Raw genomic sequence first — 13,674 nt, 5'->3', positions numbered from 1 at the left:
TCTGGGTGCTTGGAGAGGGAATAAACCCCTATGCTGTGGTGACTACCTTGCGCTGCCTCCCACGCACCCAGCGGGAGGTTGCCTCCTGGCGCATATGGGCATGGAAAGGCAAAAGGGGGCACTTCACCCTGGCTGGATCAACTCGGCTTCAGCCAAATTGAGGAGTCACCACAGTGAAGGAAAGGCACTGGCTACAAAGCGAGCGAGTGAGCAAGCGGAGAGGGGAGCCCTTCAGCATGGGAAGGAAGAGGAAGCAGGTAGCAGCAGTGGCAGCAGCCGCCTTTCAGTTAAAGGACTGGGAGGTTCCCCCCTCTTGCCCGCCTGAGTTTCTCTCTCTGGCACAGTTTATGGGAGGCATCCTCGCGCCGGGTGTATGGGAGGTGCGTGCTCCTCCTTGCCGCCTCAGAGTACCTCTTTTTTTTAAGTCTTAAAGTTTTGAATTTTTTTGATTACCCTCAACTCACCTTCTTCCTTCGGCAGCGACTGTCCTCCTCCTCCTCTTCATCCTCCTCCCACCCAAATTCCAAGCTTTTATTTCTTTCCTAATGGGTTTGCATGCATTATTTGCTTTTACATTGATTCCTATGGGAAAAATTGCTTCTACTTACAAACTTTTCTACTTAAGAACCTGGTCATGGAACAAATTAAGTTCTTAAGTAGAGGTACCACTGTACTTAGATTTGTCAAATACACCAACAAACCGTGTAAAAACTTTTAGGATTTCAAACAACAACACAAAGCAAAACCTTGATTATCTATTCAGAGAAAATGTTTGCTACAACTAAAAAGCAGGCCTCCAGCTTGCAGTTTAAGATAACAGTTTCCTTTTCACAGGTCTTCAAATTCTCTGCTTTTTTTTCTCACAGAAAGCTTAGGGAGTGATATCTTCAGTGCTGTTGCAAATAAGGCTGCTGTTAAACATAGGGTCCTTATCTTGGAGTACAACAATGTTTCTCAACCTTAGTAACTTTCAGATGTGTGGACTTCGACTCCCAGAAGTCCCCATCCAGCTTGCTGGATGAGGAATTCTGGAGATTGAATTCCATATATTTTAAAGTCAGCATGACTGAAAAATCCTGGTCCATAAATTAAGGTACATATTAAGTGCATCCTGCTTAGTCTTTTGATGGTTTTCTCTGCAGCTCAATGGGAACAGAAATGTGCCCATGCACATATTTTTAGCTACATGTGAATGGTGAGTATCCAAGCACTTTCTCCATTCATTTCTCTATGTAAAATCTCCAAAATGTAGATATAATAGGAATGGTCATTTATCAATGTAGTGGATGGCTAGGATTGCAAGGTTAATTATTCTGATTCAAAACTAAATCGATCCAAACAATCCCTAATGAAATAGAGGAAATAACCTTTAGCTTGGCATGGAATCTGTACTACTTTCTCCATCTCAGCTGTAATGTGTCTTTCTGGTTCCTTGGTGAACTGAGGAGGTTCTGCAAAAGAAAAATCAGACATAGGACCAGCTGAACATTCTTCATATTGGATTTTAAAAATGAAACATTATGTTTACATTCGGAAATTTTCAGCTTCTATCTTTGTCATCTCTCAACAAAAAAAAGAAGTCCCTCCTAAGATTTAACATTCAATTTCTTATAGGCTAGATCCTTGAGTTTGACACAAGGCCTGCGGGCCAGATTCGCCCCATGGGGTGCTTAGATTTAGCCCAGAGGCCCATCCTGGAAACGGTACTTCTGCTAGCGAAAACAGAGCTTGGGAGGGCTTCGTGTGGTCCTCCAGTTCTCCGTTTTCGGCTATGATGGCCTCCTGCAACCCTCTGCAATGAAAATAGAACTCAAGGAGGCTGTGTGCAACCTGCCTGAACTTGGGTTTTGGCCATGATGGCCTCCTAGAGCCTTCTGCCAGTGAAAACAGAGCCTAGGGAGACCTCATCTTCACAGCTGAAAACAGAGCCTCAATGAGTGACGTTGAGCTGGCCGTGCCCCCCACCAACCCCTGAGGTCAAACAACCCTGATGTGGCCCTCAGTGAAATTGAGTTTGACACTCCTGGGCTAGATGGCTTCATAGTACAACTCCACACAAGATGTTTCCATATCTTTGTAAATTATTTCTGCTGAATAACTTCTATTACGTTTGTTCTTAAAGAACAAATATACCCTGACCTGCACTTAAATAAGACTCGGACCATTTCCCCACCATGATGTACAGCATCTTCACAGCATCATCAAGTCACTATTGAAGTGATAGAAAGCTTGCACTCATTATTGTCTTTTTGGCATAACAATGATTGGATGACTCCAGCAGGCAGGCAAGCTGTTATTTGCTTTCCTCCAGGCTTTAAGGGAACACAAAAGTATACTAGCATTATTTGCTCTATTTGCTGGTCACTATTCTGCCTTCATAATAGGGCCAGCAAGTGGCCACCTGTTCCAATATTTTATTTTAGGACAGGTTAAGTGCCATGATCTGTGAAATTACTATCAATTCTTCCAATCACTCTCCCTAACTCTACTACTCTGTTATCTGTAATGAGGACTGGGGAGGAGCAGGAGTGAGATGCTCTCAGTTTGCTTGTGCCTGTGAGTTGTCAGAGAGCTGGTCGTGAAGGGAGCAGGGGGCTCTGCCCACTCACCCGGACCCCACCATTTGGGTTCTTTTACCCTCTGCGTATGCACAGAACGCTTTGCGTAGGCACAGAGGGTAAAAGAACCCAAATGGCTACATCTCGGCGGGTGGGCGGAGCCTCATGCTCCTTTCGCAACCGGTTCTCGGATGACTCACAGGTACGAGCGAACCAGGAGCATTTCACCCCTGGGGAGGAGGCAACTTTTGACCATGAGCCACATTTTGTTCTTTGGATTCTTATCTATTGACCCATCCTCCTTCTCTAATTTAACTGATCCCTTCAGTCAGAGCATTTTTGATTAATGGGCTTTCATTTCCACTTCTTCTCTTGTTTAGTACATGCCCCTCCTCCTTCTGACCATTAAGAGTTATGTGTGTTTATGATTGTGTAATTGATTGTTTTTAAGATAATGGGTTGTAGCCATAGTTTTAATTATTAGATTTGTACCGATATTGTTTTTATTGTTGTTGTGAGCCACCCCGAGTCTCCGGAGAGGGGCATCATACGAGTCTAATAAAATTATTATTATTATTATTATTATTATTATTATTATTATTATTATTATTATTATTAATTTATTAGATTTGTATGTCGCCCCTCTCCGAAGACTCGGGGTGGCTCACAACAACAATAAAAACAATGTACAAATCTAATATTAAAAAACAATTTAAAACCCTTATAAAATACAATCACACAACCTAGCAGACTATACATAAAAAACCATAGTAACTAAGGGGTACAGTATATCAGTTTTCCCATGCCTGGCGACCCTAACCGTAACCCGATGATGATGATGATGATGATGATGATGATGATGATTATTATTGCTTCTGAGGTCCTTACGATGGGCTCCCTGCCTATCCATTTTTTTGGGGGGGGGGAATAGCTGTTCTTATCAATTCTGACTCTTAGCTTATCCACAATTTTTTTCTTGTAGATTATTTTGATCCATTTTGTCAGCAGATTAGCAATCGATGTGGTGGATCTGAAGGGGAAGAAGATGCTTGTTCTTCTGTCTTACATCTCTTGAAGAATTTGCTATCAGATATGCTCATGAGAGGGGCATGGGCTAAAAGAAGGGAGCTTGACTTGTTAGCATGAGCTGGGGCAGATGGAGTTTACATGGAGGAAGGGCAGTAGTGGGTTCCTATCCATAGGGTCGATGCCATCATATTGGTACCAAAAATTGAGCTGCACATGTAATAATAATAATAATGATAATGATAATGATGATGATGATACAAATCTAATAAATTATGATGATGATGATGATGATAATAATAATAATAATAATAATAATAATAATAATAATAATAATAATTTATTAGACTTGTATACTGCCCCTCTCCGAAGACTCGGGGCGGCATACAAGTCTCTGGTGTAAGCATGCGCATCTGAGCAGGATTTTGCTTCTGCACATGTGCAGGAAGCAAAATCTCGCAAGGGGACACATGTGCACGATTTTGGTAATATTTTACTTCTGCGCATGGATGGAAGAAACAAAATTGCCGAAATCTCTCCGTCATGCGCATCCCCTCGCAAGATTTTGCTTCTTGCATATGCGCAGAAGTAAAATCTCACTTTATTTATTTATTTTATTTATTTATTATATTTGTATGCTGCCCCTCTCCGAAGACTGGATGCACACGCATGCTGGAAACATGGAGTTGTGCGCATAGTGCACTGGGAGCACTGGGAGCAGTAACCTGCCAGCATGACAGCAAGGGATCTGGAAGTACTGATCAATAGAAGTGGGAACTGTAGAACAGGCACAAATTAAGAAGTCAATGCTGTGAGGGAAGGAGGATATTGGCAAAATATTCGGAGCTACTGTATATAGTCAGAACTTTTACACCACTTCATTGTAGGATTCTGGAACTTGGACACATGTAAGTGATCTAGGAGAATAAAATATGGCTTTATAGGTTGTGCATGAAGATAGTACTGACTCTACACAAAGCAACACGTCGAATAAAAGAATTGAAAAATTAATACTATGTGAAAGAAGTAAAATTCTCTGATCAAACACCTAAAAAGTGGGGAAACTTTCATTTCCCAAATGTTGTATGTGTATGTCTTTATGTATGTTTTTTCTTTTTTCTTGTATGTTATATTTGAAAAAAACAAACAAATAAAATTAAAAAAAGAAGAAGATAGTACTGACTCAAGTCAGCAAGTAACAAGAAAGTTATGGAGGTTGTCATTACACAATGCAGAAGAAGAAGGGGCATGCCTATCTTAGCTAAAAGTGGCTAGTAGGGCAGATCTCAGCCCCTGCCACATCACCAGTTCAGCCATCACCAAAGTGCCAAGTATTGTGTGGAATTGATCCGAGAGAAGGTGGGAAATATTACTTGCACATTGGATGAAAAAATCTGAAAGGTAACTTGTCCTTTGCTCTAAAATGAGAATAAGAAGACAACTGCATCATACCAAACGAAAGTTAAGGAAATGTAAGGAGTTATGCTCAGAATGACTGGGTGGACATGATGCCAGTGAGTCTTTAGGCTCATATCTGCAAGGGTAGCAAAACTGATACATCCTGTTTTGATTTTCCACTATCCAAATGCAATGTCCTATATGTCAAACCATCATTTTTTAATCATTTGAAATGCAAAGTCTGGCATGTTTTCAGACATAGGATAATGTATGGTGATAAAAAAAGGATGGTCGCTTGACAGGGAGCCTGAACAGGGCTATGACTTTAAGGAATGATTAATGTCACATCAATAGATGGAAAAGTGGCACCCATTGGTTAGGGAGATGCTTTGAGCGGCTGACAATCGCAGTGCTGAAGCAAAAGACCACGGCAACAGCTGAACCTGATGTGATCGCCCAATTGGTGAGTAGGCAAAGAAACGAAGCAAAGATACATCTTCTTACCCAGCACAGAGAGATAGGCTCCTTGAACCACAGAGGGTACACTGCTACTGCGCAACACAGCTTCACACTCATAGTAGCCACTGTCACTTAGGGAGGGGTTAAGGATGGTCAACCGCCGGTTGTAGTCACTGACGCCACTGGATACTGGAATCCCGCCCTTCTTCCAGATGATGTGTAGTTTGATGAGAGGCCTAATATAGCAGAGAAGCTTGTGAGGATGGACCCCTTTCAATGGGTTGGTAAAAAAAAGTGGAAGAGAAAACTTTTGGCACAATGAGAAACACCAACACTCACCAATGGCCATAAAAGAATGTGGTCTGCCCTCATGTGGACTGTGGACCAACAATAGCCTCATGGGGCCAACTGGGACAAAGTTGGCCCCATCCCCAAATTTACCTTGAGATGATTTATTGTAGAATGACTCCTTGGTACAATATTGCTGGCAGATATTGGGAAACATCCTTTTGGGAGTGGAGCAATAAAAGGTGGTTGGAGGCTGAATTTGCAGTGGGCTGGGAGAATATTGAGGTCAGACATTCATGCCCTTGAGAAGCAGTTAATGGGCTTTTTTTTTCATGCCATGGTGCATGGAGTATACAGAAGCAACTTAATTGGAATTCAGAGTCACAAGACACATAGGAGTTAGGCAGACTTACCTAGCATTGGCCACACACTCCAGAGTCACTTCAGAAGTACCAGAGATTACGCTAGTGTTGCGTGGTGGAATGATGATGGTTGGAGCAATAGGGTCAGCTGGACCGCCTACATCTGTGAAAACAATGGAACGGTGTACCAGTTAGTAGTTCATTTGTTACACAGAAATATTCACTGTTTATATATGATAAATGCTTGTTATATGTTCTACCGGCATGTTTCAACCGCCCGTAATTACAGGGTAATTAGTCCAGGAAGACACACACCACATGATAAAAGGAAAACCCCAAAGTTTTTATAAACAGAAAAACAGAAACAGCTCTCTTTTTAAATGTCAAAGGGATTTTCTGGTACACACAAGGCACAGGTTAAATGCAGTCCAATTGCTCACCCAATAACTGGGAAATTGAGTCCAATTCTAAAGTCCAGAGAGTCCACACACAATCTTGAACAGCACAAAAACCATGATCTCGACGAAACAATGAATCAGATAAACTGCCATGAGGCTAAAACACCAGGCTGCACTTTTATCTGTAGCACTAATTACAGCAGCCCCACCCAACCACAGGTGGCCTCATTTTCTCTTGTAATAATCCTTCAGTTGTTGTGTCCTCTATGCATGTGTGGATGTGTCATTAATTCTTGTTCAGAATCCAGGGATGATATAGATGATTGATCTCCTCCTGGGCTGTCTGCCAAACTCCCCTCTTCCCTGTCACTCATGCTTCTATGGTCAGAGGAGGCTTCATCGGCAGATTCCATCGGGAGCAAAACAGGCCTGCAGCATGTGGATGTTTCCCCCACATCCACCTGCACATTCCTTGGACAGGAGCTGGGCCAGAGCTAACCACAACATTATATATACTTTTTAATTCACATTTTGGAACTGATTTTCATTGTATAGAAAAGCTTTACCACTCCTCCTGAACATTTCCATCTCACATAGCTAGTCTACCTGTAAGGTTTCCAGATTCAGCACCATGCCACACCACTCTTGTCTATTCCTAATATTCTTCCTTCCATGACTGTGTGACATGTAGCACCATCAATTAGTCCTCCTACTAGCTTTGATTCTGTCTGTCCAAAACATACTTACAGCCATCTTGTAGGAGTGTCTGATGCATCCAAGATTTACCCGTGAAAAGTCTTAGTATATACCTGTGCCAGGATTAGGTGGGAGCTCAGAAAATAGATACTATTTGCAAATTTGCAAAACTATTCTAATTAAACCTCTCCCAACTTCCCGCAACTTGACTTCCAGAGGTTGTAGCTAGCAACAGCACATATTGCCCGCTAATGCTTTACCCTTGTCTCTAAGCAGTTTATAAATGTCAGCATATTATTCCTAACAATGTGGGTCCTCATTTTACCAACCTCGGCAGGTTGGAAGGCTGAGTCAACATTGAGAGCTTGGTGAGAACCGAACTGCAATACTGCATTCTAACCACTGCGCCACCACGGCTCTTGCTACAACACATTGGGAGGATATCGAGTGGGAATGCATTTGGAAAGATCATTTGGAAAGACTGATTTGAAGCATGTGAAAAATGACAGGTGAAATCTCACAGGAGAGAAGGGAAATAATGTCCCAACAAGCTTTTTGCTTAAGGCTGATTGAAGTAGAATGTGGTTTGACTGTGCAAACAGAAATCACTGCAGATTAAACTGCACTGCTCAAGAAGTCTGTAAGGAGTTGGGCGGCTTATAAATCTGATAAACAATGAATGAATGGATGGATGGATGAATGAATGAATGAATGAATGAATGAATGAATGAGCAAGCAAGCAAGCTTATCTTGTTCTACCTGATTATTATTATTATTATTATTATTATTAAATATGATAGTGTTTTATGTGCTTTTTAATATTAGATTTGTTTTCGCTGGAATATTGTTTTTATTATTGTTGTGAGCCACCCCGAGTCTTCGGAGAGGGGCGGCATACAAATCTAATAAATTGAAATTGAATTGAAATTGAATTATTATTATTATTATTATTATTATTATTATTATTATTATTATTTTTGTTTGCCGCCCCTCTCTGTAGACTCTTACTATTTATTTCTCTCTTTTGACGCAACCTTCTCTCTTAGATGGTACTTACCTAGTCCAAGTTTGCTCCACCAAGCCACTGTAGCAATTAGAGTAGAGACAAGAAGCACCACTTGCCGACCCTGTTATCCCATTTCACCCAATTATATCTAATTCCTCTCTTTGCTTCTCCTGTTTTGCCTCCCCTGTGCTGACTTTTCCTTCCTGAGAGTGAGCAGGGACCCTATTTCCCTGCTTAAAACTCCCACTCAGAAGAATAAAACAGCAAAGAAGCAGATAGCGTGCAGCAGAAGGCGGCATTGACTTCTCGCCGTTTCAAGTGCCGCTGAAGAGTGCCGACTGTTCTGCATGCAGTTTTTGAGTCACATCAAACACCTGAAAGGTGTGAGTGAAAGTGGCACTTCCAGGAGGGGGGGGAGGAAGAAGGCACCAGGCTTTTGCTGGAGACGGGTTTGCCCATTAGTGATGGAGCACAGGCACACTCTCCCATCAAAGTCAGAGAGGGTGTCTTTCCCTTCCACAGTGCAGCTTGGAGAGCGGAAATCTTTGAAAACAAGATTAAGATTCTATACCTACCTTCCCCCCTAACCTTCTGCTAAATCCTGCCACCTGCTGTGATCTGTAGCTGGGCATCTGCAGTTGGCATTGGAAAGGAAAGGTGGGGAAGAGAGAAAGCAGCAGCAAGAGAAGCCGCAACAGGGCAAGTGCATAAAATAAAATAATAGCTGTGGTAACTCCCCCCCCCCTTTGCCCGCTCCTCCGGTTCTTGACTACAATTGCAAGTTGCTGATATAGCCGAATCCATAAAGGCATGTGCTATGGTGTTTATTGCACTCTGAGGTACAGCTCTTCAAATTAATGGGGCAAAGAGGGGGAAAGGGATATAAAGCCAGATCCGGGAGACATAAAACAGCTGTGAAATAAACATCATCCAGAGGGAAAGAGGATTCACATGTCCTGGGAGAATTCCCTTTAGAGACCTTACAGAGGCTATAGCCATGCCTCGGTTCTACAGCCAAGCACTCTGCTACTAAGAAAGCCGATGCAGAGATAGGAATTTGGGGACTAAGCTGGGGATGTAAGGAAAGCCTCCTAGCTCTCATACTTATGGCCCGAAGTGTCTAAATAAATTCAGAGCCCGTAGAAATGTTTAGTCAGCACCAGCCGCTTTGCAAGAGATTTACTGCAAATTAAATCTGGGCCCGAGCCAGCAGAAGCCTCAGAGAAGCCAGGTGCAAAGAGACAATGTCTATGAAACCGAGCTTTAGGGACCATTGGTTCACCAGAAAATAAGCAAGGCATAAACTTCAGCCCCTCCTCCCACTTAGGTGCAGCCACTTAGGTTTAAAAGTAATTCGTACTGTGCCAGCTTCATGAAACGGATCTGCTGGCATTTATTCAGACAGCCCTTCCAGATCCTTAAAGTGACAAGAGGTTCAGGCTGCAATCTTATACACATTTTCATTTCTTGCAGAAGGCACAATGACAACGGGCAATTGCACCATCAAAGGCAGGCAGGGCCTCAAAGTTCTAGGACACATGTCCCAGCAAGATATAGTCCATCAATCATGCACAGACCTCATAGTTGCTGTCATGATTTATTGTCAATGCCACAACCCCTTTGGTGCTTTGACTTCTGTTGCCATCCAACACACATCGCCCTTGTCCTATGACAGTATTAAAAAAAAACCAAAAGGTGGAAGAAAGATGCTACATAAGGTTTCTTCTCCAACAGTTCCTCAAATCTGGGAGCTGACTGTATTGGGGAAGAAGACAAAGCCATCTCCAGCCATTCTCCCTCTTTTTTTTTTAATTTTATAAAAGTTTTTATTTACAAATGTACAGAACATAAAAGACAATCGTAACAGTTGACAATTGAAACTTAATACATTACAATATGTCTGGATGTAAAAATATAACAGTTAATAAACATATAGACTTACAAAAAAAAGGGATAGAGAGAAAATAGAGAGAAAAGGGAGGGAAAAGAAAAAGAGGAGAAGCAAAGAAGAGAAAAGAAAAAGAGAAAGAGAAAGAGAAAGAGAGAAGGGTGGGCGAGTGTACAGTGGAGCTGTGTTAAGCATATGAACTAATTTTAAATTTATTAGCTCATTACCTTAGTCCAGCCATTCTCTTCTGTGACACAATTTTCACCATGATCACTTAAAATTGGCCACTCAAGGTTGCCATTTTCTTTGTAGCACATGTGGTATTACACCAATGTGGTCTCTGCGAGGTGCAGGACTGTCACACTCTCTGGTTGTTCCTGGGAAGAACTAAACCTTCATCTATAATACTCAGAGGCTGATATCTCGATCACTCAGCTATCCCTCGCCCTGGTCTTGAAAAGTTGTATTTCTCTATAAGCAGATTGCGAGAGGATTCGCTGGATGCTAAAGTAAATTGAAATCCTAGTGTCAGGCCATGGTTTGATTTGGAGACTTTGGACTGCCACATATTATGCATTAGACTGTATTCACGCTATGGGAATTTGGAAGGAGTTGCTGCATGAGGGAAGTAGAAATGTAGCTGTAACAAATTCCTTCTAGATTCTCAAGATCATCCTTTGTTCGACACCTGCTCAGAAGTTGATGGGAGTAATAGAGACATTGGCATGAAAGAGACTGGTCAACATGATGAACGTGAGGGTCTGGGAACAAGGGAATGAACTTTAAACTGGGTGGAGAAACTCTGTTTCTCAGAGATGTGCCAACAGGGCTCTGCTAATAAATTGGAACTTTGAGCAACGCTATGCCTCGGACTCTGATAATTAAATTAATTAAATTAAATTAAATTAAATTAAATTAAATTAAATTAAATTAAATTAAATTAAATTAAATTAAATTAAATTAAATTAAATTAAATTAAATTAAATTAAATTAAATTAAATTAAATTAAATTAAATTAAATTAAATTAAATTAAATTAAATTAAATTAAATTAAATTAAATTAAATTAAATTAAATTAAATTAAATTAAATTAAATTAAATTAAATTAAATTAAATTAAATTAAATTAAATTAAATTAAATTAAATTAAATTAAATTAAATTAAATTAAATTAAATTAAATTAAATTAAATTAAATTAAATTAAATTAAATTAAATTAAATTAAATTAAATTAAATTAAATTAAATTAAATTAAATTAAATTAAATTAAATTAAATTAAATTAAATTGGTACCCTTCTCCTCCCGGGCTCAGGGCAGCTTACAACAATTAAAAAAATGATAAAAATTTAAAATACCCCAATACATAACTAAGTTCATAACTAAGGACAAGTAAAAATTTAACCCAATAAAACAGCATACAGTCATCACTCATACATACTAATGGCTGGAGCGAAGAACCATTGCTCAACGACCCCGGGCCTGCTGACATAAATGTATTTTGAGCACTTTTTGAAAGGCGATGAGAGTGGGGGGGGGGCGGTACGAATCTCTGGAGGCAATTGGTTCCAGAGGGCCGGGGCCACAACAGAGAAGGCTCTCCCCCGGCATTGTTTGGCCGACATGACTTGGAGGAGGACTACTCTTTGCGAACTAATTGGTGACACACGAACCCACACGAACCCTGACACCTAGCTTTATTTGAATGGGCCCGAGTATAACCAACTAGCTGTTTCATATAGAATATTAAAATAATATGGGTCTAGATGGGATGAATGATGTTGGTGTTTATGGTAATAACAGTGATACAGTTACAGTTGTTCCACAGTAGAGTTTGAAAAATAGCATGATGTTGTAGTTTGCTCTCCCACTGCAAAGACGTACTAGCACACATGGAGCAGGTGCATAGTTTTTCTCTTGTACCAACTGAATTGATATCTACCACACTGCTGCTAAAAAGACAGATGAACCTTTTATAGCAAATCAGTCAGCTGTAATCTAAAAGCCCTTTCCCCACTTTTCACCCCAAAGAATACTTACTCTCCACAGTAAGCATGATGGGCTGGCTGGTTTTATTGTCTCCATTCTTGTCATTTACAGCTTGCACATAGTACCTTCCAGCATCAGGGGCCACCGTTGACAAGATCACAAGTGTGTTCTCCAGTGTGATAGCTCTGAATGGAGAGGGGGGGGGGGAAAGTGGATTTAACACTGGATATGTAACAAGGATAAAAGGTTCTAAGTGTTTGCATTTTCCTGTTCAACCTCACATGAGCTCTCAAATTTCTCCTTGTAATAACTGGCCTAGGAATATACATCTGATTTAAATTTTCAGCAGAGAATATAGCAGTCATCTCATATTGCATTACAGTCCACTGTGGGATGCTGAATTTTGGTTGTTCCTTTAGGAAGCAGTTGGCTTTCACGGCTTTCCATGTTCAGATAAAAGTGACTCCAAAAGTGACTCTTTCACTGACTTACCGACTTCTTGCTCCAATTTCTGAAAAGAAATACAAATCAGTTTTTCCCACAGACATTCCAGTAAGCAAACTTTCTGGTTTTGTGTTGCTTTTTATTTTTTTCACCACTGAAAATAAACAAGACGCCACTGGAACTGAATAATCTACCACAGAAGTACTTGATTACAGGATCCAGGAAGGCAGAACCACTTTGCTTGTGAAGAACAGCCATGCCATACTTAATTAATCCCAGTTTGGACCAGATTGCCTGAACCATTAGCAACCTGCTGGTGATATAACATTGTCATCATGGATCCAGTTCTGCCGATGCCAGTCCATGAATTCCGCCATATTTTTTTCTGAATTTTAAACCAAATTTTCCTATGTTTGGATGTCATCTTTTCATTCTCTGCTTTGAAAAAAGCTCTCCTGCCCACCCCTGGATTATTACTGACCTTTATTTCTTCACCCCAAGCACAGCTGATCAGCTCCTCAGCTGTGTTTCAGGCTCAATCCACCTTCCGAGCATGAATGGAAGTGAAATTTCATAAGGGGACATGTGCATGAAATGTTGCAATGTGAACTGGTAGCAAAGGCAAGTGGAACCCACCCCGGTTCAAATACTATCTATTTACCAACTTACCAACTTACCTATTTTTATCTATCTATCTATCTATCTATCTATCTATCTATCTATCTATCTATCTATCTATCTATCTATCTCGAGGCTCGACTACTGTAATGCTCTCTACATGGGGCTACCTTTGAAAAGTGTTCGGAAACTTCAGATCATGCAGAATGCAGCTGCGAGAGCAATCATGGGCTTCCCAAGGCATGCCCATGTTACTCCAACACTCCGCAGTCTGCATTGGTTGCCGATCAGTTTCTGGTCACAATTCAAAGTGTTGGTTATGACCTATAAGGCCCTTCATGGCACCGGACCAGAATATCTCCGGGACCGCCTCCTGCCGCACGAATCCCAGCGACCGGTTAGGTCCCACAGAGTTGGCCTTCTCCGGGTCCCATCAACTAAACAATGTCATTTGGCGGGACCCAGGAGAAGAGCCTTCTCTGTGGCGGCCCCGACCCTCTGGAACCAGCTCCCCCCAGATATCAGAGTTGCCCCCACCCTCCTTGCC

General features: G+C 41.1%; 1 protein-coding gene across 5 annotated transcripts in view; it reads right to left on the bottom strand.

Annotated features, from left to right (window-relative positions):
- Window positions 1-13,674, bottom strand: part of SDK2 (sidekick cell adhesion molecule 2) — a 543,580-nt gene that overhangs the window by 91,895 nt on the left and 438,011 nt on the right. For all 5 annotated transcript variants that reach the window (XM_070740240.1, XM_070740242.1, XM_070740239.1 and 2 more), the window contains 4 exons: window positions 12,117-12,250; window positions 6,143-6,254; window positions 5,487-5,677; window positions 1,368-1,451 (listed from right to left, as the gene is read on the bottom strand). In XM_070740240.1, coding sequence (XP_070596341.1) covers window positions 1,368-1,451; window positions 5,487-5,677; window positions 6,143-6,254; window positions 12,117-12,250 — 521 coding nt within the window. The remainder of the gene's footprint in view (window positions 1-1,367; window positions 1,452-5,486; window positions 5,678-6,142; window positions 6,255-12,116; window positions 12,251-13,674) is intronic.

Source organism: Erythrolamprus reginae, chromosome 2, assembly GCF_031021105.1.
Source record: "Erythrolamprus reginae isolate rEryReg1 chromosome 2, rEryReg1.hap1, whole genome shotgun sequence".
In the NCBI taxonomy this organism is placed as follows: Eukaryota; Metazoa; Chordata; class Lepidosauria; order Squamata; family Dipsadidae; genus Erythrolamprus; species Erythrolamprus reginae.
The sequence above is the reverse complement of the archived record's forward strand: the minus strand, read 5'-3'. Positions and strand labels throughout refer to the sequence as shown.